Source organism: Elephas maximus, chromosome 2 (assembly GCF_024166365.1).
Source record: "Elephas maximus indicus isolate mEleMax1 chromosome 2, mEleMax1 primary haplotype, whole genome shotgun sequence".
Lineage (NCBI taxonomy): Eukaryota > Metazoa > Chordata > Mammalia > Proboscidea > Elephantidae > Elephas > Elephas maximus.
The window spans coordinates 217,461,349-217,488,885 of NC_064820.1; the positions used below are offsets into that span (position 1 = coordinate 217,461,349).

General features: G+C 45.0%; 1 protein-coding gene across 2 annotated transcripts in view; it reads left to right on the plus strand.

Annotated features, from left to right (window-relative positions):
- DOP1B (DOP1 leucine zipper like protein B) overlaps positions 1–27,537 on the plus strand; it is a 149,433-nt gene that overhangs the window by 52,285 nt on the left and 69,611 nt on the right. For both annotated transcript variants that reach the window (XM_049874796.1, XM_049874797.1), the window contains exons 5-10: positions 12,545–12,734; positions 16,416–16,514; positions 17,302–17,425; positions 19,572–19,681; positions 20,559–20,673; positions 27,053–27,173. In XM_049874796.1, coding sequence (XP_049730753.1) covers positions 12,545–12,734; positions 16,416–16,514; positions 17,302–17,425; positions 19,572–19,681; positions 20,559–20,673; positions 27,053–27,173 — 759 coding nt within the window. The remainder of the gene's footprint in view (positions 1–12,544; positions 12,735–16,415; positions 16,515–17,301; positions 17,426–19,571; positions 19,682–20,558; positions 20,674–27,052; positions 27,174–27,537) is intronic.

Here is a 27,537-nt window from a genome sequence, read left to right on the forward strand (position 1 = left end):
CAGCAAAGACTTGAAAAACTCAGTAAAACAGACAAACGTTAATCCTGGAACCCAGAGCATCAAATGAAGAGATAAAGAACTCAGCCAAGCACTGAATGGAATAAGAAACTGACAGAGAGCAGAGAGCAAGGAGAGCTATGAGCGGAGGTCCCCTGTCAGCTAACGCAGCCCAGATTCGCCGTCTTGGACTCTTGTCAGAGATCGGTGGACAGGGAGTATGGGAAAACAGCTTTGCAGAGCTCCCAACAGGAGACAGAGCAGCCGGTAACCAGAGATGCATGCTTTTGCAGCCCTCATCCTTCTCCCCACTGCTCGGCCTCTGCCGCTTCCTAGCTGGCTGCAGTCACTCAGCTGGCCGGCCGGGAAACGCTGACTCTGTGCCACTTGGATTCGCCCCGCCCACATCAGAGATCGGCAGACAGGGAGTATGGGAAACCAGCTTCACAGAGCTCCCAGGAGGAGACAGAGTACCTGGTACCCAGCGATACGCTTTCCTACCCCCACGCTTCTTCCCCAGGCTCAGCCTCCACTGCTTTCTGCCGGCTGCAGTTTCTTGGCTGGGAGGCACTGGCTCCAGCTCTGTGCTGCTTGGATTCTCCCCACCCACGCTGGCCAGCTCCCTCTGTGCCATTTCTTTGTTGTTGGTGTTTCTTTCTTCTGCTTCTTTTGGTTTCTTCCCTCCTCTCACCTCCTTCCCCTTTTTCCCCTCAAATACTGGCTCTGTGTGCCATCTTTGCTTCTTCTTGAAAGGCTGTGAAGGGCTGTTGGCTGGGGAACTGCTTCCGTGTTCCACAGTGCCGTGTTCCACAGTGCCATGCAGGTCGGATCCCCGGGGGCCTTTTTCTTTTGTTCTGTTCTGTTTGTTTGTTTTTCTTTTCATGGCTTGGGAGCCCCTTCTAGCTGGGCTATACTGCATGGCTTGGGAGCCACTTCCCCAGTCACCACAGCCGGGCCATTGGGATCCCTGGCAGCATTTCCTTTTTTTTTTTTTCTTTTTGTGTTTCTTCATTTCTCAGTTTCTCATCTCTCTTTCCTGTCTCATGAATACCTGGCACTGTGTGACATCTCTGCCAGGCTGTACTGCATGGCCTGGGAGCCACTTCCGGTCTGCACAGCCACACTGGTGGGATCTCTGGGGGCTTTTCTTTCCTTTTTTTGTCCTTTTCTGATTTTTATTTATTTTCTATTTTTCTTTTTGTTTTTCTCCATTTCTAGGTTTCTCATCTCCCCACTCCAATGGAAAGCTCCCTTAGCACTCTTTTTTTTTTTTAGCACTCTTTTTTTTTGTTGTTGTTTGTTTGTTTTGTTTTATTTTGGCTCCTATTTCTCTCTCCTCTCTCTCTTCTTTCCCATACCCCTCTTAGCTGCACACATCACAGTCTCCCCCCTCCTTCCTGCCTACTTGCTGTGTGCTGAATATCACACCTCTGAGGAACATAGGCACGGCCTACCAGAACCTGACCTGCACTGACTCCCAGCCCACCCTGTCAGCCCTGCCACAAACAACCTATCCCAGTCCCTCCCTTTCACCTGAATCTTCCCATTGGACAAGGAGGTGAGAAGTATCACACTCACAGATAAGCAAACAAACAAAAAAAACACACAGCCCACCTATTCAGTTATAACCAAACAAAACAAAAAAGCAGGATGAAACAAATCTACAATGAATAAACAAAGATAACTATTGAATGTCCTGAAGACAGCAGACGCTATCAAAACATATTTAAAAAACAGGACAGGATGATTCCAGTAGGCATCCAAAATAAAACTCCAGATGGCTTACCAGTAGAAGAAAAGGCACTAGAACTACCTAGTAGGGAAATCAAATCTCTCATATTCAGAGCTATCCAAGGGTTGAAACAAAAAGCAGAAAAAAATAAAAAATAGACAAATTCATGGAAAAGACAGACAAAAAAAAATGGAAGAATTCAGGAAAATAATACAGGAACAAAATGACAAAATAAATTCACAACAAGAAATCATACAAAAACAACAATTAGAAGTCCAAAAAATAAACAAGATTTCAGAAATGGACAGTGTCATAAAAGGGCTGAGGGGCAAGTTTGAAATGATGGAAGACAGGATCAGCAAAATTGAAGACAAGCACTTGGATATAACTTCAAGGAAAAATCAGAAAAAAGAATGAAGAAACCCTGAGAATTATGTGGGATACAATCAAAAGCAAAAATTTGCAAGTGATCGGAGTTCCAGAACAGGGGCAGAAAACAGAAAACGCAGAGAGGATCATTGAAGAACTGCTGATAGAAACTTCCCTAATATCGTGAAAGATGAAAAGCTGATCATTCAAGAAGCTTAATGAACCCCATATAAAATAGATCCCAGAAAAAAATCACCAAGGCTTATCATAATCATACTCCCTAAAACCAAAGACAGAGAATGAATCCTGAGAGCAGCTCAAAAAAAAAACAAAAAGTCACATATAGAGGGGCAACAGTAAGACTAAGCTCTGATTATTCAGCAGAAACCAGGCAGGCAAGAAGACAATGGGATGATGTGCATAAAACATTGGGGAAAAAAAAAAAATGCAAACAAAGAATAATATATCCTATAAAACTTGTTCAAATATGATGGTGAAATTAGGACTTTTCCAGATAAATGGAAATTAAGAGAATATTTAAAAACCAACCAAACTTACAAGAATTATTAAAGGGAGTCCTTCAGTTTGAGAACAAATAACATCAAACCGCAGCCTGAATCTAGGATGCAAGATTGTACTAGCCAGATACCAACCTAGGAAATGAACTCTCAAGGACTGTCCAAAACCAAAAGATTTACAACAGGGAACCAGAGAGGTTAATCTATAGATGACAACTACATCAGAACAATAAAAGAGAGAACAAATGGTGTAGGTATAGAACTTTCTAATGGAGAGGAAGGCAAGGCAAAAAAAAAAAAAAAAGCCCATAGACTGGTTCAAACCTAGGAAGATAAGGGTACATTTCAAGGTAACCACAAAGAAAGTTAACAAACCTACTTATCAAAATAAAAAAAACATAAAGTCTCAATAAAAACAAAATCTACAAAAACAAAAGAAATTAAAAAGAAAAATCCACCATCAAAAGGAATTCAGCACAGGAGAGTAAGAGGAACAACAACAACAAAAAAAATCAGCACCACAAGAAAAAAGCACTACAAAATGACAGCAGTAAACTCACAGCTATCAATAATTACACTGAATGTAAATGGCCTAAATGCACCCGTAAAGAGACAGAGAGTGACAGAATTTATTAAAAAAACAGGATCCATCAATGTCTTGTCTACAAGAGACATACTTTAGAAACAAAGATGTAAATTTATTAAAAGTCAAAGGATGGAAAAAAATATATCAAGCAAACAGCTACCAAAAAAGAGCAGGAATGGCAATTCTAATCTCAGATAAAATAGATTTTAAGGAGTGCAGAGAGTGGTGAAGCTTGGGAAGGTAGAGATATAGTGTTGATAGCGGTACAGTGCTGTCTACTTGACAAAACACTTTTGTTCTCTTGGGAGCTTCAGTGCATCTTCTTTACCAAAGGGGAACTCCCACGTCTAAAGAGAGTAAGTCCTTTACCTAGAGAAATGAGGCTAGTTAGGGAGGGAGGTGGTAATGTGGAGTTCAGTCTCCTGCATCCTATCCTGCTATAAGTTTGTAATATTGTCGTTTTATGGAAGGTATGGATAAGGAAACATGCGCTCTTAAGATGGCTCCTTTTATGGAGGAGATGTGCACACTTACTGGACGCTTGCAGTCTGTGCTGTGCACATTATCATGTTTTGTTCCTCTGCCCCAGGAATTACCCCATTCTACAGGTGAGAGTCAGAAAGTAATAAAGTTTCCCAGGGTCACCTGGTCATCAGCTGGGATTCTAACCCACATGGGTAGAATCTTAAAGTCCTGTTCTGTCAGTTGTACGAGGCTGATTCTCAATAAAAAAAAGCAAAGGTAGATTTCATTGATGGGCAGAGCTTGAAAAGGCGATTCATTATGATGCTAAGCAGAACATCTTGGCAAATTCCAACTGTACCTTGGAGCAACACATAAAGCTCAGAGACCCCAAAGTTCACATGGTTTTTTGGTAACTGCTTAAGAGTGGGAGAATACTCATATCCTGTCAGACTGGCGTAATGAGTATATACAATATTCAGTTTTTCTGAAGAATTGTAATGTAAGAACTCACTTCCAGTGTATTAACTATTCCAAAAGATGCCACGGAGATTAACCTCTGATAAAAGGACCTGTTTTAAGAGCCAGTGTGCAGCCTGCCTGGGAAACTTAGAAACCCTCATGCTTGCAAAAGTGTCCGTTTGATTTCATACTGCAGTACCCGCATTTCCTCATGCTAGAGGTCCAGCTCTTCACCTCCACGCCCCCCGCCCCATGCCCCTACCATGCCTGCTGTGACTGAGGGTCAGGGCAAGGAGGCATCGTATGCCCAGAGGTCTACTTGGAGCTCCCCCGTCAACTCAAGGAAGCCAGGTGATCAGAATGGATAGAAGGATTGTGGCTGGTGACCAAGGGCACATTTCACCATATCTATACTGGAATTTCGCAAACCCAACTAAAAATTTGCATTTTGGCCATTTTAAGCTTTCACCTAGATCTGGTGGTTGCAGTTTCCCAGTGGAGAGTCCACCTTTACCATAATTTCCTCTTGTGGCAGGTGGGGCCTGTCTTGTTGCCACTTCAACCCTAGCACCAGGCACTGTGACTGGTGTGTAGTGAGACTCAGTAAGTGGGTGTTGGGTTAATGAATGGTAAAGGTCAGAGAGGGGTCATGTCCATGTCTCTCAAACTCCTACTCCTGGGCTCTTTCTAGAACTTCAGCTACATTCATGCTTTGATAACAGCTGTGAATATGTATGTGGTGTGTATGTGTGTATTTGTATGCACGTGGTGTGTGGGTGTGTGAAGAGTGTGTTTGTGTATGTAGGTGTTTTTGCATGTGTGCGTAAATTTTTTTCCATCATCTGACAGATGAACACGGCAATTCCCATAATTTATTGAACTTTTTTAAATCTGTGAGAGTGAATCACACTAGGAGCATATGAATAGTTTGGGTGTTTTTGTTTGTTGTCTTAGTTGGTAAGTGAGGGTTCATTTGAACAGTTGCCTTAGTTGCTTAACATGCATTTTTTCCATCGCTGACTTTGTGACTTCTTGGCATTGAACCAAGAGCTGCATGAATCACTGAATGGATTCTGCTGTGACAGAAAACCAAGCTCCATGTCTGCAGCACCAGAAATTCTCAGTTATTAGCTTTGCAAGTGGAGACTGAAGGTAACACCTGTGAACGGGTGTGCACACTCACTAATTCCGGTGGCTGCACAGGATTTTTTGTTGCTGTATCCATGCTAGTTTCTTAAATGTGCTTGGTGATTGAGTCAAACATTCCCAGCAAATAATGTGGAGACGCGGATGAGTTTGTTTCTCTGTGGGGGAGGGTACATGGGGGTTCACTATGCCCATATTGGTAGGAATTACAAAGGGGTGAATCAGGTTAGGGCTAATAAAGTCTGGGTGACTCACCAAGCTTTGTGCAGGCGGATACAGCACCAGGTTTGTGCTTTTTTGGTGACCCATAGGAATGGAAATGTTGGCTAATGTTAGGACTTATTATTCACTCTCTAACCCCTTGAGGCCTGCAAATATGTACTTCTGGCCAGAATTCCTTTCATGAAATAGCTGCGTAGCTCTGTTTTGCTGCGTTAAGACAAGAAGATTTGGGGGGTGGGGGAGGAGCATGTTTTTAAATGGTTTATGAGAAACACAGCCCACTAGAGAGTCTCATTAAGTCAGTGCTTCTCAACTGGGGGTGATTTTGTCCCCCAGGGACATTTGGAGACATTTTTGGTTGTCGCACTGGGGATTGGTGCTGCTGGCATCTGGTGGGTGGAGGCCAGGGATGCTGTCCAACATCTTAGAATGCACACGAGAGCCCCCACCACAAAGAATTACCTGGTCCCAAATGTCAGTAATGCCAGCAATTTAAATAGCTCAGAAATCTGCATCAGCAGTTGGTTTGAACAGTCCCAGGGACCATGGTGATAAGCTGTGCTGGTTCTAGACCGTCTTCTCCCTTCTGTGGAGCTGGATCTGATTGTATTATGGCAGATGCACTGTTGGCCCTTCCCTGCTTGCTCAGTATCGTACCAGAAGCTGTTAGGTCTGGTGACAGCTTGCAGTGACTGTCTATTTAGCAAGTGAGTGCAGGGCCAGGCTTGTGAAATGCTGGGGGTTTACAGCCCGTGTCACTCACTTGGAGCCCTGGTGGCACAGTGGTCAAGAGCTCAGCTGCTAACCAAAAAAATCAGTTCGAATCCAACAGCTGCTCCTTGGAAATCCTATGGGGCAGTTCTACTGTATCCTATAGGGTCGCTGTCTTAGGCTGGGTTCTCTAGAGAAGCAAAACCAGTGAAGCGTATAAATATATAGAGATTTATATCAAGGAAACAGCTCAAGCGATTGTAGAGACTAGAATGTCCCAAGTCTGTGGATTAGGATAGAGGCCTCTCCCAATTCACGCAGCCACAGAAGTTGGCCAACCCAAGATTGGCAGGTCGGAGAGCAGGGCTCCCACTCACAGGCTGTGAAGGTCGAGGAATCCCCAAGGTCGGCAGACAAGACCTGAGGGTTTCTCCTGATTCACATAGCTGCAGGGGCTGGCAAACCCAAGATCGGCAGGTCAGAGAGCAGGACTCTTGCTCACAGACTATAAACATTGACGAATCCCAAGATTGACAGGTAAGCTGCTAGCTCAAGTCCCGAGAACCAGAGGTCAGACAGGAGGCAGCTTCTGGATCCAGAACAAGCCAAAAACCTTGGTAAGGTGAGGAGGAAGGAAATAGGTGGTAGAGGATGGAGAGAAAAATGCTGAAGTGCTGGTGAGCCGCTACAGGCCCTGCCCCCACCAGTACCACTCAGCAGATTTCATGATGGGCGTGATCACATATCAGATTTCAACAGAGAAGTGATCACAACATTATAAAACTGGCAAAACACAGAGAATCATGGCCCAGTCAAGTTGACACACAGTCTTAACCATCACAATGGCTATGAGTCGGAATTGACTTGACAGCAAGGGTTTTTTTTTTTTGGTCACTCGTTTTAAGTTAAGTAGCCATTCGAATGAGCTGGTGTTTGCAGGAGGCAGAGAAACCTGCAGCTAGAGTGAACGAGGAAGCAGGGGAAGTAGGGTTTGGGGTTTTATTGTTTTTTGGTTTTGGTTTGTTTTGAGTAGAAAAGTTCAGAGATCTGGACTCTAAACTCTGCTCACTAACTTTGGAATTTAACTACAAGAAGAGATGAGTAATTCTTGAGTAACTCTTACTCAGTAGAAAGTTGAGTAGGTTTTTTTTATTGTTTTTACTTTTGGGTTTTTGACTTTAAACACAGAAATTCATTCTCTCGCAGTTCTGGACACTAAGAGTCTGAAATTAAGGTATCGAAGGGCCATGCCTGCTCCAAAGGCTCTAGGGGAGGATCCTTCCTTCCTCTTATAGCTTCTGGTGACCCCACGTGTTCCTCGGCTTGTGACAGCATCACTCCAGTCTCTGCTTTCGTCTTCACATGGGCGCCTTCCTGTCTCTGTGTCAGTTACTGAGTTTTTGCTCTTCCATGGGGGTAGCCTGTTGTAATTGCCTTTTCTCCACCGTCGTATCATTTAAATTTTTGTCTTTGTTGTTAGTTGCCATCTAGTTGGCTCCGGACTCATGGTAACCCCGTGCACAACAGAACAAAACGCTGCCCAGTCCTGCGCTGTCCCCACCATCTGTTATGGATCAGAATGTTGTGATCCATGAGGTTTTCAGTGCCTGATTTTTGCAAGTAGACCACCAGGCCCTTCTTCCTAGTTCATGTTAGTCTGGAAGCTCCCCTGAAACCTGTTCAGCATCATCGCAGCATGGAAACCTTCACTGACAGATGGGTGGTGGCTACACATGGGGTGCATTGGCCAGGAGTTGAGCTCTGTTCTCCCACAGGGAAGATGGAACTCTACCACTGAACCATCAATAAAATGAGACTGTTAGAGAATAAAGACTAGTAAAGAAAGCTAGCCGACATACTCTGAATATTGCAGAAGGGATGGCGGGAGCAGCATGTCCTGGGCTTTGTGACAGGGAGCTCTCTTCTGCAGAACATCTCCAGTGGCCAGAATTTGTGGAACATGCTTTGGGAATTGTCTTAGTCATCTACTGCTGCTATAACAGAAATATCCCAAGTGGATCGCTTTGACGAAGAAAAATTTATTCCTTTACAGTAAAGTAGGCCAAAAGTCCAAATTCAAGGTGTCAGCTCCAGGGGAAGGCTTTCTCTCTCTGTCTGCCTTCTCAGTCTTCCGCCAGACTAGGACCTTCTCAGGCACAGGGACCCCGGGTCCAAAGGATGCGCCCTGCTCCTGGCACTGCTTTTTTGATGGTACAAGGTCTCCCCTCTCTGTTTACTTCTCTTTCCTTTTATATCTTGAGATTGCCTCAAGACACAATCCAGCCCTGTAGGTTGAGTCCTCCCTCACTAACACAACTGCCGCCCATGCTCCCTCATTAACATCATAGAGGCAGGGTTTACAACATATAGGAAATTCACACAATACCAGGAATCATGGCCCAACCAAATTGATGCACACATTTTTGGGGGAACACAATTCAATCCGTGACAGGAATACACTGCTGAAAGCAAAGTGGCGGGGGAGGGGGGAGGGAGTGATTTTAGTGTGCTTGAGTTAGAATTTATCTACACTTTGGTTTTCTTGTGAGAGGCATCCTTGGAGAGAGAGGAGCACTCCAGGGGCTTCCTAAATTAGCCTGTTGTTGTAGGAGTTCTTCCTAGCTTGGCACCATCCTGTCTGCTCAGGGGTGTGCTGCCTGTGCCCTGGGAACACGGGGCCAGTCCTACCCTATCTTGCCATAGCCACAGCGGCTAAGTGGTGCTTCTGCCTAAAATTAGGGCCCTTGCTACATTGTTTTCAGAGCTGGACAGAGCTAAGCTGTATTTGTTTGCTCAGCCTTAATAGAAGAACAGTCAATATCTTCAGCCACTAAGTTCAGTGTGCTTTTCCTAAATGCTTTTGTGTGTGTGTGTGTGTGTGTTTATGAAAAGAAGACACCATGCATCATTTACTACTAATATTTTATGAAATAAAAAGGCTTAGACTAGTTGTAAGGGGGACAAAATTCATTTTTAATACAAAAAGGTAGTAGGTAATTTTGTATGAAGTATTTTTATGTAGACCGAACTGACCATTGAAAAATAAGCTGGAGACGGTTTGGGCTAAAATAGAACGGAAAGCACAACATTCCTCTGATGGTTCTTTTGAGTGTCAGCCATGTGTCAGACACTTCTCTAGGCACTGGGGATGTACCAGCAAACAGACTGTCTTAGGCTGGGTGCTCTAGAAAGCAAAACCAGTGAAGTGTGTGTGTCTGTGCATATGTGTATATATATACACACACACACATATATAAACCCACCCACCCCCAAAAGAAAACCATTGCCAAGTCAATTACAACTCATAGCGACTCTATACTGCAGAGTAAAACTGTCCCCAAAGAGTTTCCAAGGAACAGCTGGCGAATTCAAACTGCCATACCTTTTGGTTAGCAGCCGAGCTCTTACCCACTACACCACCAGGGCTCCATATATGTATATATATAGAAAGAGAGAGATTTATATCTAGGAAATGACTCACACAGTTGTAGATGCTGGAAAGTCCCAAGTCCATGGGTCAGGCATCAGGCTGGAGGCTTCTCCTGACTCAAGTAGTTGTAGGGGCTGATGAGCCCAAGATCAGCAGGTAAGATGGCAGGCTTCTGGCTGAAGTCCCAAGAACCAGAGGTCAGATGAAGAGCAGGATGCAGGATCTAGAGTGAGCAAAAGCCAGCCAGTTTTGCCAGAAAGTCCATATATATTGAATGCAGGCCACACCCCCAAGGAAACTCCATTTCAATTGATTGGCTGCTCATAACAGATCCTATCCTGGAGGTAATTACTTTATATCAGATCTCATCATGGGGGTGATTACATCATTACGTAATTGCCACACTGCATCATAACTGCCAGACCACTGAGAATTATGTCCAAGCCAAGTTGACACACAACCTTAACCACAACACAGAGCTGTCAGGAATTGCAGGCAGTGTTTCCTGCAATGTCACATTTATATTCTCACTTATCTCTCACAACATCTCCCACCCAGAGGCAGGGACACTTTTTCTTAGAGCTGGGTCCTGGGTTGCATGGAGGTTAAACTTGTCCTGGCTTCAACAGAAACACTGGAACCAGGATTTGGACCCAGGAGGGTGGACTCCAGAAACCTGGGTGATATGGATTTAATTGTGTCTCCTAAAAAGATCTGTCGAAGCCCTAATCCCTGTACCTGTGAATGTGACCTTGTTTGGAAATAAGGTCTTAGAGATGTTATCAGTTAGGCTGACATGAGGGCATACTGGGGCAGAGTGAGTCCTAATCCCATCCGAATGGTGTCTCATTAAAGAGGAGAACAGACAGGGAGAGTCAGGAGATGTGACTGTGGAGGCAGATGCAAGCCAAAGACTCCCAAAGTGCTGGGAGCCACCAGAAGCTGGGAGAGACACTAGGGACAGTTCCTCCCTCAGAGCCTGCAGAAGGAGTCAACACAGCCGACACCCTGATTTGGACTGTTATCTGCAGATCTCGGAGACAGCAAGTTTCTGTTCTTATAAGCCACACGCTTTGTGGAGTTTTGTTATGGCAGCCCAAGGAGACTGAGACACTGCGTAACCACCACATTACACTGGGCTTGGCTGCTAACCAAAAGGTTGGAGGTTCAAGTCCACCCAGAGGCACCTCAGAAGAAAGGCCTGGCAATCTACTTCCAAAAAATCACCCATTGAAGACCCTATGGAGCACAGTTCTACTCTGACACACGTGGGGTTGCCATGAGTCAGACTCGACTTGACAGCAACTGGTTTTTAGTCCTTCTGTAACTTTTTTCTGTCTTCTTTGAAAATAATAGGAAACCTATGAGAAATGGAATGCTTTCAGATTTTGGGTCAGATCAGTCATTAAGTGGATCCCTTTGTGGGAACTTGCCTTTGCTGTCTCCTTGGCAGATGCTGTTGCCCAGGCAGTGTTGAAAATTTTATCACTGAATTAATGTTTCATCGTATGGATGTACTCCAGTTTATCTATTCACCTGCTGAAGGACATCTTGGTTGCTTCCAATTCTTGGAGCAGGCACGTCAGTCACCTGCAGGAACACTCTGAGCAGAGCAGGGTCCCAAGCCAGTGGAAGTGGAAAAACAAGCCCTGCTCCCCTGACAAAGCTGCTTTTCCTAATGCACACAGGTTAAGGTGCTCAGGTGGACGCAGATAAAGATGAGAGATGCATAAACATCAGACCTCAGGCTGAGGGCATCACAGTGTGGGTGTCAGCAGATAGCGGTGCTGTGGGAGATGGAAGGTGTTCCTGCTTTATGGAATTTATGTTGTTATTAGGAGCCGTCGAGCCGATTCCAACTCACAGCGACCCCATGTGACAGAGTAGAACTGCCCCCTAGGATTTGCTGGGCTGTAATCTCCATGGGAACAGATTGCCAGGCCTTTCTCCCAAGGAGCCACTGGATGGGTTCGAACTGCCAGCCTTTTAGTTAGCAGTCAAGCACTTAACTATTGCGCCACCAGGGCTCCTTATGGAACTTACACAAAAGTGAAATTTGGTCTCAGAGTTTCTAAAGTCAAATATCACTTGGCACGTTTTTGACCATTCAAGCTGGAGCTATCTTTATAATTACTTACATCTTAAAAATAATTTTTTTTTAAGTCAGTCATGTTAGCTTTTTTTTTTTTTTCCATGCAACAAATGTTTATTGAGTATCCAATTTATGCCTGGGATCTTTTTTATTTTTACTGTGGTAAACATATGCAGCGAATCGTTTGCCATTTCAGCATTCTTCACATGTACAGTTCAGTGAAGTTAGTTATGTTCCTCACGTCATTCACCTGTCACCACCATCCTTTTCCACATTTTCTTGCCACCCTTAACAGAAGCTCAGTGTCCCCTAAGCATGCCCTTTTCCCCTCCCTCCCAGCCATCCCTGGTAGCCACTAATAAATGTTGGACTCTATATTCATGCCTGTCCTAGACAGTTCACATAAATGGAAACATGCAATATTCGTCCTTTCGACAAGTTAGTGACTTCCCCTCATTTGTCTAGCATGGATGACTGCTTGTCCCCTTTGTGGGATGGAAGCACCTTCTACTGGTACCTCAGCGTCCGTGGTGGGGCCATCCACGAGGGTGACCCGGCCACTCAGACTCTTCCCTCCCGATGGTATTTGTTTTGGCAACAGGTGGCATTTGTTTTAGCAGCAGTTTCAGTGACAGCTGGCAGGTGGACAGGAGCATAAGGGCAAGAGATGGCAGCCGCTCAGAACACTAACAGAGGGGGTATTCTCCGTGGCCAGGAAGAGGGAGCTGTGAACATTGGCCAAGTGTTCACGCAGCAGCATTCAGGTGAGATGGGGCCACGGATTAAGCTGTCGAATCTCTTCCTCTCTGGTGAACAGAACAGACGCTTTGCTGCTGAGGCTGTCCGTGGTGGTCGGCAGGGAGGTGTTCTACTCTGCCCTCTGGGGGAGTGTCCTGGCGAGCCCGGCTGTGCGCCTCCCAGCCTCACTCTTTGTCGTGGGTCACATCAACCACCATGCACCAGGCAAGGAGCAGAAGTTCATGCTGGGGACAGATTACCAGCTTACGGTAGGTGCTGTGTGCCTTGCTGGGGCGCGGGCGTGGCTCCCGGGTACAGGTTTGTCACTGAGCCCATGGGGGTGGGAGCAGCAGGGCAAACGGAGGCATTCAGCGTCCAGAGTGTGTCTTGATGAGTTGGGCAGGACCAGGAGGAAGCTCACTGTTACAAAATACATAATAGTAATAATAAGTTTTGGGTTTTTTTTTTAATACTTTATTTTTTAGAGCAGTCTTTGGTTTCTAGAAAATTGTGCATCAAGTATGGAGCTCCCATATTACCCCCAGCCTCCCTGCACAGTGTCTACTATTATTAACACCTTACATTAGTGAGGCATGTTTGTTACAGGTGAAGAACCAATTAAAAAAACCAAACCCATTGCCATCGAGTCAATTCCAACTCATAGTGACCCTATAGCACAGAGTAGAACTGCCCCATAGAGTTTCCAAGGAGCACCTGGTGAATTCGAACCCCTGACCTTTTGGGTAGCAGCCGTAGCATTTAACCACTACGCCACGAGGGTTTCCCAAGAACTAATACTGATACATTACTATTAACTAAACTTCATAGATCACATTAAGGTTCACCCTTTGTGCCGTGCAGCCCTACGGGTTTTGGTAAATGTATTATGTCTAGTGTCGCCATTCCAGTGTCATGCAGAATTGTTTTGCTGCCCTAAAAATGCCCTGTGCTCTACCTGTTCATCCCTCTCCCCTCCCCCTGAGCCCCTGCCAGACACTGATCTTTAGTTTTGCCTTTTCCAGAATGTCATACAGTTGGCGTCATACAGTAGGTAGCCTTTTCCGAATGGCTTCTTTTACTTAGTGTCTTAGTCATCTAGTGCTGCTGTAACAGAAATACCACGAGTGGATGGCTTTAACAAAGAGAAGTTTATTCTCTCATGGTCCGGTAGGCTAGAAGTCCAGATTCAGGGCTCCAGCTCCAGGGGAAGGCTTTCTCTCGCTGTCGGCTACAGAGGAAAGTCTTTGTCATCAGTCTTCCCTTGGTCTGGGAGCATCTCAGCACAGGAACCTCAGGTCCAAAGGATACACTCTGCTCTTGGCGCTGCTTTCTTGGTGGTATGAGGTCCCCATGTCTCTGCTCGCTTCTCTCTTTTATATCTCAAAAGAGATTGGCTTAAGACACTACCTAATCTTGTAGCCCTCGTCAATATAACTGCTGCCAATCCATCTTATTACATTGTAGTGATAGGATTTACAACCTATAGGAAGATCACATAAAATGGTGGACAGTCACACAATACTGGGATTCATGGCCCAGCTAAGTTGACAGATATTTTTAGGGGACACAGCTCAATCCGTGACACTTAGCAACATGCATTTAGGGTTCCTCCATGTCTTTGTGACATCATAATTTCTTTCTTTTCATTGCTGGATTAATGTTTCACCGTATGGATGTACCACAGTTGTTTATCCATTCACCGACTGAAGGACATTTTGGTTACTTCCAGTTCTCGGCGGTTATAAATAAAGCTGCTGTAAAATTCATCCACAGAGACAGACTTGATTTCTAAACTTTCACTTAAAGCACAATAAAAAAATTCATCTTTTTTTTTTTTTTTTTTTTGTGGACAGATACTTCAGATGAATTTTTAACACGTGCATTAGAATTGATATATTCAAGTAAGCGCTGCTCACATCTAAGGCCTCCTCCGCAGCTCAGTTCGCTGTACACAACACTCAGGAGAACTCTGCACAGTTGGTCGCTTTAGCTAAAATCTTCTTTTCAAACTGTTTTCCCCATCCCTGTTTCACACGGACCTCGCCCTGCACGCTGAAGCTCTCTCCTCCAGCCTCTGTCCCACGGACAGCTCTTCCTGCTGTCACCTCCTCCTTTGGCTGTTCGCAAACCCAAAAGGTCAGGACTCTGTAGGAGTCTGTGCTCAGGCCCTCAGGGGTGCTCTCGCCTCAGTGACTTCCCTTCTTTTCTCTTCCCCCCTGCCCTTGAGTGACCTCGTCTGTTCTTAATGGCCTGCTGTCTATTGCCACCTAGTGGTGAACCCACAGTTCCAATGTAAAGCGTTCAAAATTGAACGCCTCTGTGAGAAAGTCCTGGTTTTGAATTCCAGCTCTGCGGCTTCTTGTAAATTACTCACCCTTCTAAGTCCCCTCCTCTCGGTAAAGTGGGGGTAGTAGATCTGTCCTCCCATAGACTCAGGATTAAATGAAAGCATCGGTGCCAACACCAAGCACAGTGCTTGGGGTATAAGGGACCCTCGTAAATAGGTTCCTTCTCTCCGGTTCCTTCTCTCCTGTTCCTCAGCTTTATTTAAGACTTTCTTTCCATTTTCACTGCCGTGCATCAGCTTCTCACATCTTGCTCCTCAATCAGAACATAATTTTATAACCTCTTTACCATCCCGTCCTCCACCTACCCAGCCCTTAGCGACTGTTAAAGGATTTGCTTTCCTGAAGCGTAGCTTTGCTCGTATCTCTCCTGTGCCTTAAAAGTTGTCTGGCTTCCTGCTGCCTACAGATTTAAGGCCAAATTCCAGAGTATTTTAACAGTCTGCTCCCAACCCACCAAATTCCTTACCCTCCCCTTTCAGGCCCTCTCTAGTTGCTGTCAAGTCAGCTCCAACTCATGGTGACCCGATACGTGTCAGAGCAGAACTGCACTCCACCGGGTTTTCAGTGGCTGATTTTTCAGAAGTAGGTTGCCAAGCCTTTCTTCCAAGACATCTCTGGGTGGACTTAAACCTCGAAACTTTTGGTTAGCAGCTGAGCATGTTAACAGTTTGCACCACCCAGGCATCCCTCAGGCCCTCTACATACCCTTGAATGGCCTGATGGGGCTGGCTGCGCACATCTGTGATGATGCATCGTTGCTCCGGCCATTCCTTCCTCTTGCACCCACTGTCCCCTCCCTTCTCCAAGGTCTGGCTGTAGATCCTACCTCCCTTTGAGCTCACTTTTTCTCTGCAGCTGAAAGATCTGACCCTATCCTGAATTCTCAAAGCTCTTCTGAAATAGCTCTTTATTTGCATTTATTTTGTGGATTTTCCCGTCTTGTATGCATCTGTAGTACACCTGTTCATATTCAGAAAAGACACTTGAAATAACATATTGAATTGATTTGAAATCCATTTGGCCAAGTATCTTCAGGGTGTTGGTCTAACCTAAGATCCCTAAGGAAACCTAAGGATGTTCCTGTTTGGGGTCATAGAAGTTGAGATCTTGGAACCTGACCCTCTGGTCCAAACCCCTCTGACTCTCAGGTGGAAGAAGTGGGGTCTGTAGCTGAGCATGCTCCTGGGACCACACAGCTATGTAGCACCTAGAGCCAGGACCCACCTTTCCTTCCCCACCCCTCATTACCCCTTGTTCTTCTGTTCCTGGTGATTTAGCACTGGGATTTCAAGATTCCCAGGTAAAGCCACTTTCATTTTTATGACATGATGATAAATGTCTTTGTAAGAAGGAGCACTGGTGGCACAGTGGTTAAAGCGCTTGGCTGCTAACTGAAAGGTGGGTGGTTCAAACCCACCAGCTGCTCCGTGGGGTAAAGATGTGGCAGTCTGCTTCCATAAAGGTTACAGCCTTGGAAACCGTATGGGGCTGTTCTACTCTGTCCTGCAGGGTCGCTGTGAGTCAGAATCAACTCAGCGGCAATGGGTTTGTTTTGGTTTTGTCTTTGTAATGAACTGTTTGGTGCCATTGTGTCACTCACAGGTCAAGTCTTTGTGTGCATCACTGTTGGACTCAAACGTTCTGGTGCAGAGAAATAATCTGGAGATTGTCTTGTTCTTCTTCCCATTTTATACCTGTCTGGTAAGTCATTGGTATTCTTCAGGGTAAGTCATGGTGTTTCCTGAGGATGTGGGGTGGCAGTGACAAATACCAAGCCGTTTTATCTCGAGAGGAGAGCTCAGCCACTTAGTGGTCACTGTTTGCTTTGGACAGATTAAAGTCTGTGTTCATTTTTGTGAACATGGTATTTCCATAGCAAACATCAAATAGCTTCTTTCCTTGCCCAACATATGAAGGACCATCTCGTTTTGAGAACTGCCTTGTTGAGATACAGCTTTGTAGACGTGTAAGGAAGTGCTGTCTGGTCCCTGGGTGGCACAAACGATTTGCTCTTGGCTACTAACCAAAAGGTTGATGGTTTAAACCTACACAGTGGTGCCATGTAAGAAGGGTCTGGTGGTCTGCTCTGTAAAGATTTGTTGTTGCGTGCCATCAAGTTGATTCTGAGTCATAGCCACCCTCTAGGACAACGTAGAACTGTCCCATAGGGTTTCCTGGGCTGTAATCTCTGCAGAAGCATATTACCACACCTTTCTCCCGTGGAGGGTTGGGTTCCAGGCGCCGACCTTTTGGTTAGCAGCTGAGCGCTTAACCACAATGCTACCAAGGCACCTTCCTATAAAGATTACGGCCAAGAAAAGCCCTATGGAGCAGCTCTACTCTATAACACATAGGGTTGCCATGAGTTGGAATCGACTCAATGGCGGGTTTGGTTTTTTGTTTTTAAGGTAGGGCTGGCTGCATGCCAAAAAGTCAGTAATGTACTTTACATTCTCTTATAGTAAAGTTTTCTCTGTCCTTTTAATAGGATCCTGATGAGAGAACCATTCCTCTGCTTAGATCTGATATCGTACATATTCTCTCAGCGGCCACCCAGACCCTCCTGAGAAGAGAAATGTCTCTGAACAGAAGACTCTATGCGTGGTTACTAGGTACTGAGCAGCACGCAGTGATTTAAAGTCTGAGTTAACAAAACCTTTTAGGACTGACTTCTGGAATAAGTTTCCACCTTGGTGATCGATTTCTGAGTGGCGAAGTGTGGAAAGATGACACGCTGAGCGAGTATGGCACCCGTCTGTTGAATCCTGTTGCCTATACTTTAGCTTTGGTTATTTTGCAGTTACTGTAAAAATAAGGGAAATAATAAATGGGATTGCTAAAACACCTGTTGAATTCCATTTTAAGAAGCTTGAAATACCACACAAATTGTAGCTAAACTTTATTCAAGCAGAAGCGTGTTGCTGTGGAGGAGGTTCATGGGATAAGGCGTGTTTGAGAGAAAACCCACAAACATTGTGGGTAAGTGTAAGTAAAGGAGAAGGTTTTGGATAAAGGGAATGACATGTTTTGAGGAGACAGAAGGATAACTCTTGAAGAGTGTGAGAATCCTGGGCTTGTGTTTCTGTGTGTGAGCGTGTGTTTTTGTGGAGACCCTGTCAGTTTGTAGGAGAACAGCCATGACTGTTGGGTGGGAGGGTTCACAGGACAGAGTCCTGGAAATGACGGGAACAGCCATGACTGTTGGGTGGGAGGGTTCACAGGACAGAGTCCTGGAAATGACGGGAACAGCCATGACTGTTGGGTGGGAGGGTTCACAGGACAGAGTCCTGGAAATGGCTGAGCTTAAGGGTAGCGGGAGTCCCTGGGTGGGGCAAACAGTTAACACCTTCTGCTGATACCTAAAAGGTTGGTGATTTAAGTCCACCCTGAGGCACCACAGAAGAAAGGCCTGGCCATCTACTTCCCAAAAACTAGCCATTGAAAACTGTGTAGAGCACAGTTCTACTCTGACATGTGTAGGGTCACCATGAGGTGGAGTGATTCAATGGCAAACTGGTTCACTAATGAAAAGGTAGCAAAAGGCACTTCTAAACATTTTATCAATGCCCCTATTCATGTGCCTAAGAAAAGTTGGTTTGGAAACAGGCTAAAGGACTTCACAGCTGTTTTAACCCTCAACACATAAATATCATCACACTAACATCAGAAAATCCTCTTAACCTTCTCTTCTCTCCTTTTCCTTCTTATAAAACTTAGGGAGTCATTACATGGAAGCTTAGTAAGGATTTTGAGAGGAATATTTTTCTCTTTAAGCATTTTTATGGAAAGGATGAATATGTTAAAGGCATGGCCCTGTTCCTAGTGGGACTGGACATGCTGTCTATAGAAAGTACATGGGGCTGAGTTCAGCGCCGCCTGACTACCTTAGCTGTCCCCAGGGGCCCCAGATTCTTTACCTGTACCCTGAGGATGCTCCTCCTTGTCCTGAGGACCTCAGTTATGTGAGGCTGAAAATGAGGGCTTACCTGTGGGAATGCCTTGATTTCACGTAAAAACCAGGTGCTGTTGAGTCTACTCCAACTCATGGCGCGCCCGCGTGTGTCAGGGTAGACCTATCTTCTGTAGAGTTTTCAATGGCTGATTTTTTGGAAGTAGATCACCAGGCCTTTTGCCAAAATGTCTCTGGGTGGACTCAAACCTCCAGCCTTTTGGTTTCCAGCCGAGCACATTAACTATTTGCACTACCAAGGGACTCCTGATTTTGCATAGTGCTGTGTGAACAAATACTAGCTTTTTAAAGATTTTCCTCATTCCGTTATATACCTGTAATCGTAATTGTGACCTGGGTAACAAAGAGGGTTAAATGCTCAAGTACTAGCTGAAAAGTTGGTGATTGGGACCCACCCAGAGACACCTCAAAAGGCAGGCCTGACAGTCTGCTTTTGAAGGGTTGAAAACCATATGGAGCAGTTCTACTCTGCCCATATGGGGTCACCATGCGTCAGAAGCGACTTGATGACAGTTAACAACAATAGTCTATCATTGTAAAAGACCATTAGGGAAGACTCTTGGAACAAACTAACTTGATTCCTGTTGAGAAGGGATTCTGCCTGCATAATCCCCGCACACCACTGTCAGAATTTGTCTCGATGAAGAAAAAAAATGTTACCTGGTGTTTATGAAACTGATTTTGGTTTCCTGTTGAAAGAGTTATATTTTTAGAAATATCAGAATATGAGACTTTACCACAATATGTTGGACTTGAAAATTATAGATCTGTCTACAACTCTCTTATAGGTTCGGATATTAAAGGCAACACTATTGTGCCAGAATCTGAAATCTCAACTTCTTATGAAGACCAGTCCTCTTATTTTTTTGAAAAGTACTCGAAGGATCTTCTAGTTGAGGTAAAGGAATGCTTCTGGACAGTCAGCCTCATGCAGGGCATTCTTTTTGTGTGTGTGTGGTGAAAATATGCATTACAAAATATTCAACAATTCAACAATTTCTGCATGTAAAATTCAGTGGCATTGATTACATTCTTCATATTATACAACCGTTATCGCTAACCTTTTCCAAGTTATTCCACCACTGTTACCATGAACTCATTGCCCCCTAAGCACTGGTAACCACTAACAATCTTTGTTTTCTTTGTGTTTGCTTATCTCATGTAAGTGAGATCATAACAGCATACGGACTTACCTCACTCAGCATGGTGTTTTCAAGGTTCGTCCATGTTGTGGTGTGCATCTGGACTTCACTTCTCTTTATGGCTGTGTAAAATTCCCTTGTATGGATATGCCGTATTTTGTTTATCCATTTGGCTGTTGATGGACATTTCTCTTGTTTCTACCTTTGACTGTTGTGAAAAGTGCTGCAGTAAACATTGGCGTGCAGGTTTCTGTTTGCACTCCTGCCTTTAGTTCTCCTGGGTATTTACTTAGGATTAGGATTGCTGGCTTATATGGTAGTTCAATGTTCAACTTTTTGAGGAACCAACAAACTGTTTTCCACAGTGGCTATGCCATTTTGCATTCCCATCCTTAATGGGTGAGGATTCTCCAGGGTATTCTTGATCATGACATTTCAGGGGGCTTCTTCACTGGACCTCACAGTAGACGTTGCATGTTCCGAAGTACCTGAATGGGAGAACTGCAGTGGACTGGTCGCCTGCTGTTCACTGGTTTTCTTTTTTATCCCAGAGTATTTAACACTTAGAACTACCATTAATGTCATGCTGTACTGTCATCCTAATATCCTAACATGAGACTCCATAAATAACAGGGCCTGACCGAAATACTGCACCAGAACTTCTCAGGTGTCGATGTGGAGGAACGCCATCATGCTTACCTGAAACCTTTCCGCATCCTCATCAGCCTGCTTGACAAGCCGGAAATAGGTAATGCTAGAAATGGCTTGGAGTCCTTGGGGGGTGCAGACGGATACACGCTTGGCTGCTAACCAAAAAGGTGGCGATTCGTGTCCACCCAGAGGTGCCCGGAAAGAGACCTGGTGATCTGCTTCTGAAAAATCGGTCATTGAAAACCCTATGGCATGGAGTTCTGCTCTGACACACAAGGGGGTGCCAAGAGTCAGGATCAACTGGACAGCTACTGGCTTTTAGAAACGGTTTAGGGCTCTTTTCTGGCACAGTAAGTGGCCGGGTCAAAAGTTACCATCCTGTTAAATACAGGTTATTGGTTTTCAGAGAATTAAAACACAGTAACACAATCAGTGAATGATTCTGAATATAATTTAATCTTAGGGATTTTAGAATCTTGAAGTACATTAGTCATGTTTTGTGGTTATTGTATCAGGAGGCCACTGAGTGGTTTTGCTCCAATAATTTGAATATTTTGGTTACGAAAATACCTTTGAGCCCCTGTTGTGCATGTCTGTGTATGTGCCTACAGAGCACACACGGTGTTTACTTTTAAGGATGTTTTTTCAATCCTTGAATTTAGATTTTATTTTCAAATAAATAGGGCACCCTCCTCCATCTTTTTGCCTAGGTCCCTGGACAAGCCCCTTCTGCCATTTGGGCCTGGGTCTTTTCCTCTGTAAAATGAAGGGGTTGAAGCAGGCTCTGGGCCTCACTTGTACCTACGGTCCTGTGTGCATCAGTGAGAAGAGTGCTCCTCTCTCCTCCCTCTGCTGAGCCATCCATCCGCTATCATAGCCTAACACCTAGTTCCCTGAGCACCACGATGGGCAAACATCTTCCGTCTTCTCACTCTGAATCTCCAGCCGTTATTACAGCCCCGGACGTGCCCACAGACAGATATGTGATCGCTATTTTCAAAGAACCAAAGAGGTGGGGGCATTAGTGAGGTGACTGTCTCTCTCCAACCTAAAGGTGAGAGCTTTCAGTGTTAATTCAGAGACAGATGTGAACATCTGCTGTGCCACAGGCACGGGCAAGGCTCTGGGGGCACCGAGGGAAGAAAAGGCTCTCAGTCAAGTAGACTGAAGGAAGACTCAGATCCTGGTGTGGTTTCACTGTTGTTAATATTAATGGCTTACCTTTTTTTTTTTAAAGCAATTATTTGATGCCAAGTGTGTTGTATGTGTCATGTAATGTCATCCTCCAACATGTCTGATTGGTTCTCTTATTATACCCATTTTGAAGAGAGTGACTGAGGTTGAGCAAGGGTAAGACATTTGCCTGAGGTCACCAAGAGCTGGGTTGAAACTTGATGTGTTTGACTCCAGAGCCTAATAATCTCTTGTCATCATGGCACTCAGACAGATCACACACCACAGATGCTTACTCCTGTAGCAAAGATGAGCCTTTTTAAAAAATTTTTATTGTTGTAAAAATATGTAGAGTACTGTGAGAGCCGGAACTCAATGGGACTGCCTTGTTTTTCCAGGTTTCACAAGTTTTCTCCTTTTGATAGGGTACAGTCGTACCACTTTTCTATCACCACTTATTAGTGGAGAATGTTTGCCTTTTCCTCCTCTGACAGGTTTCTGCCTTACACAGGTTCTGGCTTTGGCAGGTTTTACTGTATAGCAAAACATTTCAACAGTTTTTACATGTATAATTCCATGACATTGATTGCATTCATCAAGTTGTACAACCAGCTATTATCCTTTTCCAAATTATTCCACCACCATGAACAGAAACTCAGTGCCCCTGAGCAATGACTCCCCCTTTCTCTCTCCCTCCCACCCCTCGGTAACTACCACTAAGCTTTGATCTCTCTACATTTGCCTATTTCATATAAGTGGGATTGTGTAATACTTGCCCTTGTGTGTCTGACTGCTCTTACTCAGCATCATGTTTTCAGGATTCATCCAGGTCGTAGCATGTATCAGGGCTTCATTCCTCTTGATGGCTGGGTAGTACTCTGTTGTCTGGACAGACCACGTTTTGTTTATCCAGTCACCTGTTGGTGGACACTTAGGTTGTTTCTACTTTTTTGCTGTTGTGAATAGTGCTGCAGTGAACATTGGTGTTAAGAAAGATGAACTTTTATTCCACAACATGTATAGGTCTAGCTTATCTTAACCAAGGTCCAAGAATTAAGCATTTATTCTTCCAAGCTACGCATTTAAGAGTATCAAATACCTTTAAAAAAAAGTTTTTTTTTTTAAAGGTATTTTGCGTCGTGTAGGCTTTCCATCTCCCCCACTCTCCCTCCTGCCTCAGTCAATCAGCTGTGGCTCACATAGCTTTTTCTCTTGGTGTGGAGTCACTAGCTCAGAGGGGCCATGGTTTAGTCTAAAAGGGAGACCAGTTAGTTACACAGACGTATTGGGAGCTCGCTGTGTGACTTGGGGAAGTATTCAAAAAGGAAAGTAAGACTCAGCACTTCGGAGATGTATGTTTTGTGTCAACACCACGGGGCTGTGAGAAAAACAGGTGGAATGTTGCTGCTAGCGTTGGCTCAGGTGGGAGTTTCCAGGAGGGCTGAGGGGCCAGCTTCTGCCCAGTCGTTTTGTTGTTAGCTGCTCTCAGGTCAACCCCTGACTCGTGGCACCCCCATGCACAACAGAACAAAACACTGCTTGGTCCTGTGCCGCCCCGTGATCAGTTGTGGATCAGACTGTTGTCTTCCTAGTCCGTCTTAGTCTGGAGGCTCCACTGAAACCTGCTGAGCATTAGAGCAACACACAAACCTCTGACAGGTGGTGGCTCTGTTACCAGGTGGAAACCCCAGGTTCTTGCTCGCCATGACTTGTATTGGCCAATGAACGCAAGACCAAGGTGAGAGAACAGGAAAGACACCTTATTTCATTGTACAAGGAAGGGAGTCACTCAGAGCTGCTGCTGCCAAGACTGCTGGCCAAGGGCAGGGAGGCAAGTTACTTTTAAAAGGGTTTACAAGTAGGGAGTTCATACAAGTTACATTAGCAACATTCTTAATCCTACTACCCAGGCAGGTGCAATGGGGTTTCCATATAACCAAGCAAAATCAAGATTCAGATGCAAAGCTGCGGGGGGGGGGCAGGAGGAAGCTCAGCAAAGGAAACAGGGTTTTTCAATACAACACTGTGGGAGGGGAGGAAGCCAGGCAAAGAAAACATGATTTTTAATATAGCACCGTGGGGGAGCGCTGCCTCAGCTGCAGGTGAGGTGCGTTGGCTGGGCATCTACCCTGGGTCTCGCACATAAAAGGCGAGAGTTCTTCCACTGCCTCTTTACTCTATCTCATAATTTAGTTGTCTGAGAGAAGATATACTGTATTTTTACGCAAATAACACACTTTCTCTACATTTTTGCCAACTGTGCAGCCCCCTCCCGATGCCATTTTCGTAAGCATGCTGTTCCCCAAGTTATATATGTGAGTTATATATGTGAACGTGTTATTTACATGGGTGCATTATTTGTGAAAAAAAGGAGTAGATTATAAGGAGCACTGAGTTAGAAGGCACAGACGGTCACTTGGTCTTGTCCACTCTTTTGCTGCAGGGGTTTTGCCACTTACTCATTTTCTTCCTGTATCAGGTGACAGAGCTGCTTTTATTTGTAAAAAAGCTTTTGTCCATCTTATGCTGTAGATAAAATACACATGGAGCTTATCATCAAAATAGTTTTCTCTGAGACACAACTTTTGTTTTTGTGAAAAAGAAGTATAAAAGATGAATCTGCTGACCACTGTGTGGCCAGTTGACAGAGGTTCCGTTTGTTCTGTGTGCACTGGGCAAGACAGCACTCCCTCTGCTGACTCTTGCTTGCTCTTTGTGAGGCAGAAATGGCCTGCTGACTCCTACCTGCCTGGTGGGCTGTGATGCTTCTCCAAAATGAAGCTGGTCCAGTTCTTTTGTGCCTCTTAGCGACCTTCTCAGGATTAGTGCTATTTCTTTTGTCCTGTTCTGACTCTTGGTTAAGAGAATGGGTAATAGGGAAGTTACCCTACTGAAGGGCATTTGTACTGAGTAATGTCCCTGGCCAAGCTGTTTTTGCACATGTAAAACACCTATTGGACTCCCTGGGTGGTGCGAACAGTTAAGCACTTGGCTGCTAACCCAAAGGATGTAGTTTTGAGTCCATCCAGAGGCTCCTCGGAAGAAAGTCTTGGAAATCTACTTCCAAAAAACCAACCATTGAAAACTCTATAGAGCACAGTTCAACTGCAAAACACACAGGGTCACCATGAGTTGGAGTCAGCTCGACAGCAACTGGGTTAAAACATTTGGCACCCTGCCCTGAATGGCTCAGAGAATGGCCTGCCTGGGTGTCAGACCAGCTTGAGCACGTGACTTAACTTCTCTGGGCCTGGTCACCTTATCTGTAAACAGGCAGCAATAGTACCTTTTCATATAGCTGTTGTGAGGATTAAATCAGTTAATATCTGTAAAAGTGTTTAGAACGGTGTGAGGCACATAACGAATGTCTTAGTTATCTAGTGGAAACCCTGGTGGCATAGTAGTTAACAGCTACAGCTGCTAACCAAAAGGTTAGTTCAAAACCACCACGTGCTCATTGGAAATCCTATGGGACAGTTCTCCTCTGTCCTATGGGGTCACCATGAGTCAAAATCAACTCCAAGCAATGGGTTTTGTTTTTGTTTTTGTTTTGGGTTTTTTTAGTTATCTAGTGCTGCTGTAACAAAAATACCACAAATGGGTGGCTTTAACAAACAGAAATTTATTTTCTCACAGTTCTGGAGGCTAGAAGCCTGCATTCAGGGCATTGGCTGTAAGGAAATGCTCTCTCTGTCGGCCCTGGGGGAATATCCTCGTCTCTTTCAGCTCCTTTAGCCCTGGTGCTCCTCCATCACTTGACAATCTTCCTGTGGCATCTAACATACCCCGAGGTGTGCTCTCTTCTGTGTCTGATCTCTTTCTGTCTCAGAAATTATTAGGTTTAAGACACACCCTATGCTGGTATGGCCTTATTAACATAACAAAGAAAGCCTTATTCCCAAATGGGATTACCACAACTATAGATGTTGGTGGAGAGTATTGAATATACCATGGACTGCCAGAAAAACAAATATGTCTTGAAAGAAGCACAGCCAGAATGCTCCTTAGAAGCAAGAATGGCGAGACTTCGTCTTATGTACTTTGAACACGTTATCAGGAGGGACCAGTCCCTGGAGAAGGACATCATGCTTGGTACAGTAGAGGGTCAGTGAAAAAGAGGAAGGCCCTCAACGAGATGTATTGACACAGTGGCTGCAACTGTGGGCTCGAGCATAACGATTGTGAGAATGGTGCAGGACCTGGCAGTGTTTCGTTCTGTTGTACGTGGGGCCGCTATGAGTTGGAACTGACTCAATGGCACCTAATAGCAACGTAGCGGTTAGGATTCCAGCACATGTTTTGGGGAACACAGTTTAATCCATAACAGTGAGATCTACAAAATTATTGGCTATTTTCATCAATGTTATTCCCTCAGCTAAAGTTGTCTTTGCCACAACTAAAGTTCTTACGGTTCTGCACATTTTAGCCTATACAGATCCTTGGAAACTCTATGGGGCAGTTCTACACTGTCCTCTAGGGTCACTGTGAGTCAGAATCGACTCGACGGTAGTGGATTAGATTGTCTATATAGAGAGATGGAAACGCTGGTGGCGTAGTGGTGAAGTGCTATGGCTGCTAACCAAAAGGTCAGCAGTTCAAATCTGCCAGGCGCTCCTTAGAAACTCTACGGGGCAGTTCTCCTCTGTCCTATAGGGTTGCTATGAGTCGGAATCAACTTGACGGCAGTGGGTAGTTTTTATATAGACAGATAATATATACATTTTATATGTATGCCATTTATTGATTTTAAAATAGAGTCATTGTGTCTTAGAGTAAAACTCTCAAAGCCTGTTAAAGTGAAACAAAGATTTATTGAAAGCGTAAGAAACACTCGAACGGGGAGATGTTAGCCCACACAGAGTAGAGACCACTGACTCCAAGGGTTGGCTGCTTCACAGGGATAGTTATAGGTGGAATCAGGAACCTCCCAGCAAGATTCTGATTGGTTGGCCCTCCCTGAACTTCCCCAGACCTACCTGGGCATAGCCACATTCCGGTAGATTGTTTTCTCGGACCTTCTCTGGGCTTGCCGAAACTTCTCTGAGCATAGCCTGTGCTTTCCCTGGCCTGCCCAGATGTAGCCACACTGTCTGCTGGTTCTACCCAGCCAGAGGCCCAAGTCCGTATGCGCATGAATGGGAAGAAGTCACAGTTACATTCTCAGAAGTGCAGAGGCAGAAGCTTGCAACAAAATGGAGTGGGCCCTGCTCCTAGGCCAGCCCCCTGGGTACGCCAGGCACCAGCGTTCCGAAGCTCTTACTCGATTGTTAGTCTTTCTTTGACTGTTTTCTTTTTCATTGCAGGGCCGCAGGTGGTTGGGAATTTATTTCTGGAAGTGATCAGGGCCTTTTATTCGTACTGCAGAGATGCTCTTGGTTCTGATCTTCAGCTGAGCTACACTCAGAGTGGAAACTCGCTGATAAGGTATGGGTTTGGCCCCCACCTTCACACCAGTGGTCTTCCTCCTCCCTCCCTAATGCCACGGTTATTTTTTTTCTATTGCTTACTATAAACTGTGAGGTGCTAGAGATAGTGGAGACGCAGCAGGTCAGACGCCATGCTGTCAGGGTTCTCTCTAGCTAACCTGTTCACAGCACCAGCTGCAAAACCAGTCCAGGGAAGCCAGTCCAAAAACCTTGGCTTCCCTTCCCTGGTCAGTCCAGACCCCAGCTACTCCAGGCACCCCCTCTCTCACCTCCATTCACCAGGGCTAGGTCTGCGGGGACCAGCCCCTTCTGTTTTTTAGGTCTAATATTCGCTTGAAATGGCTCACTGCAGGGAAAGGGCT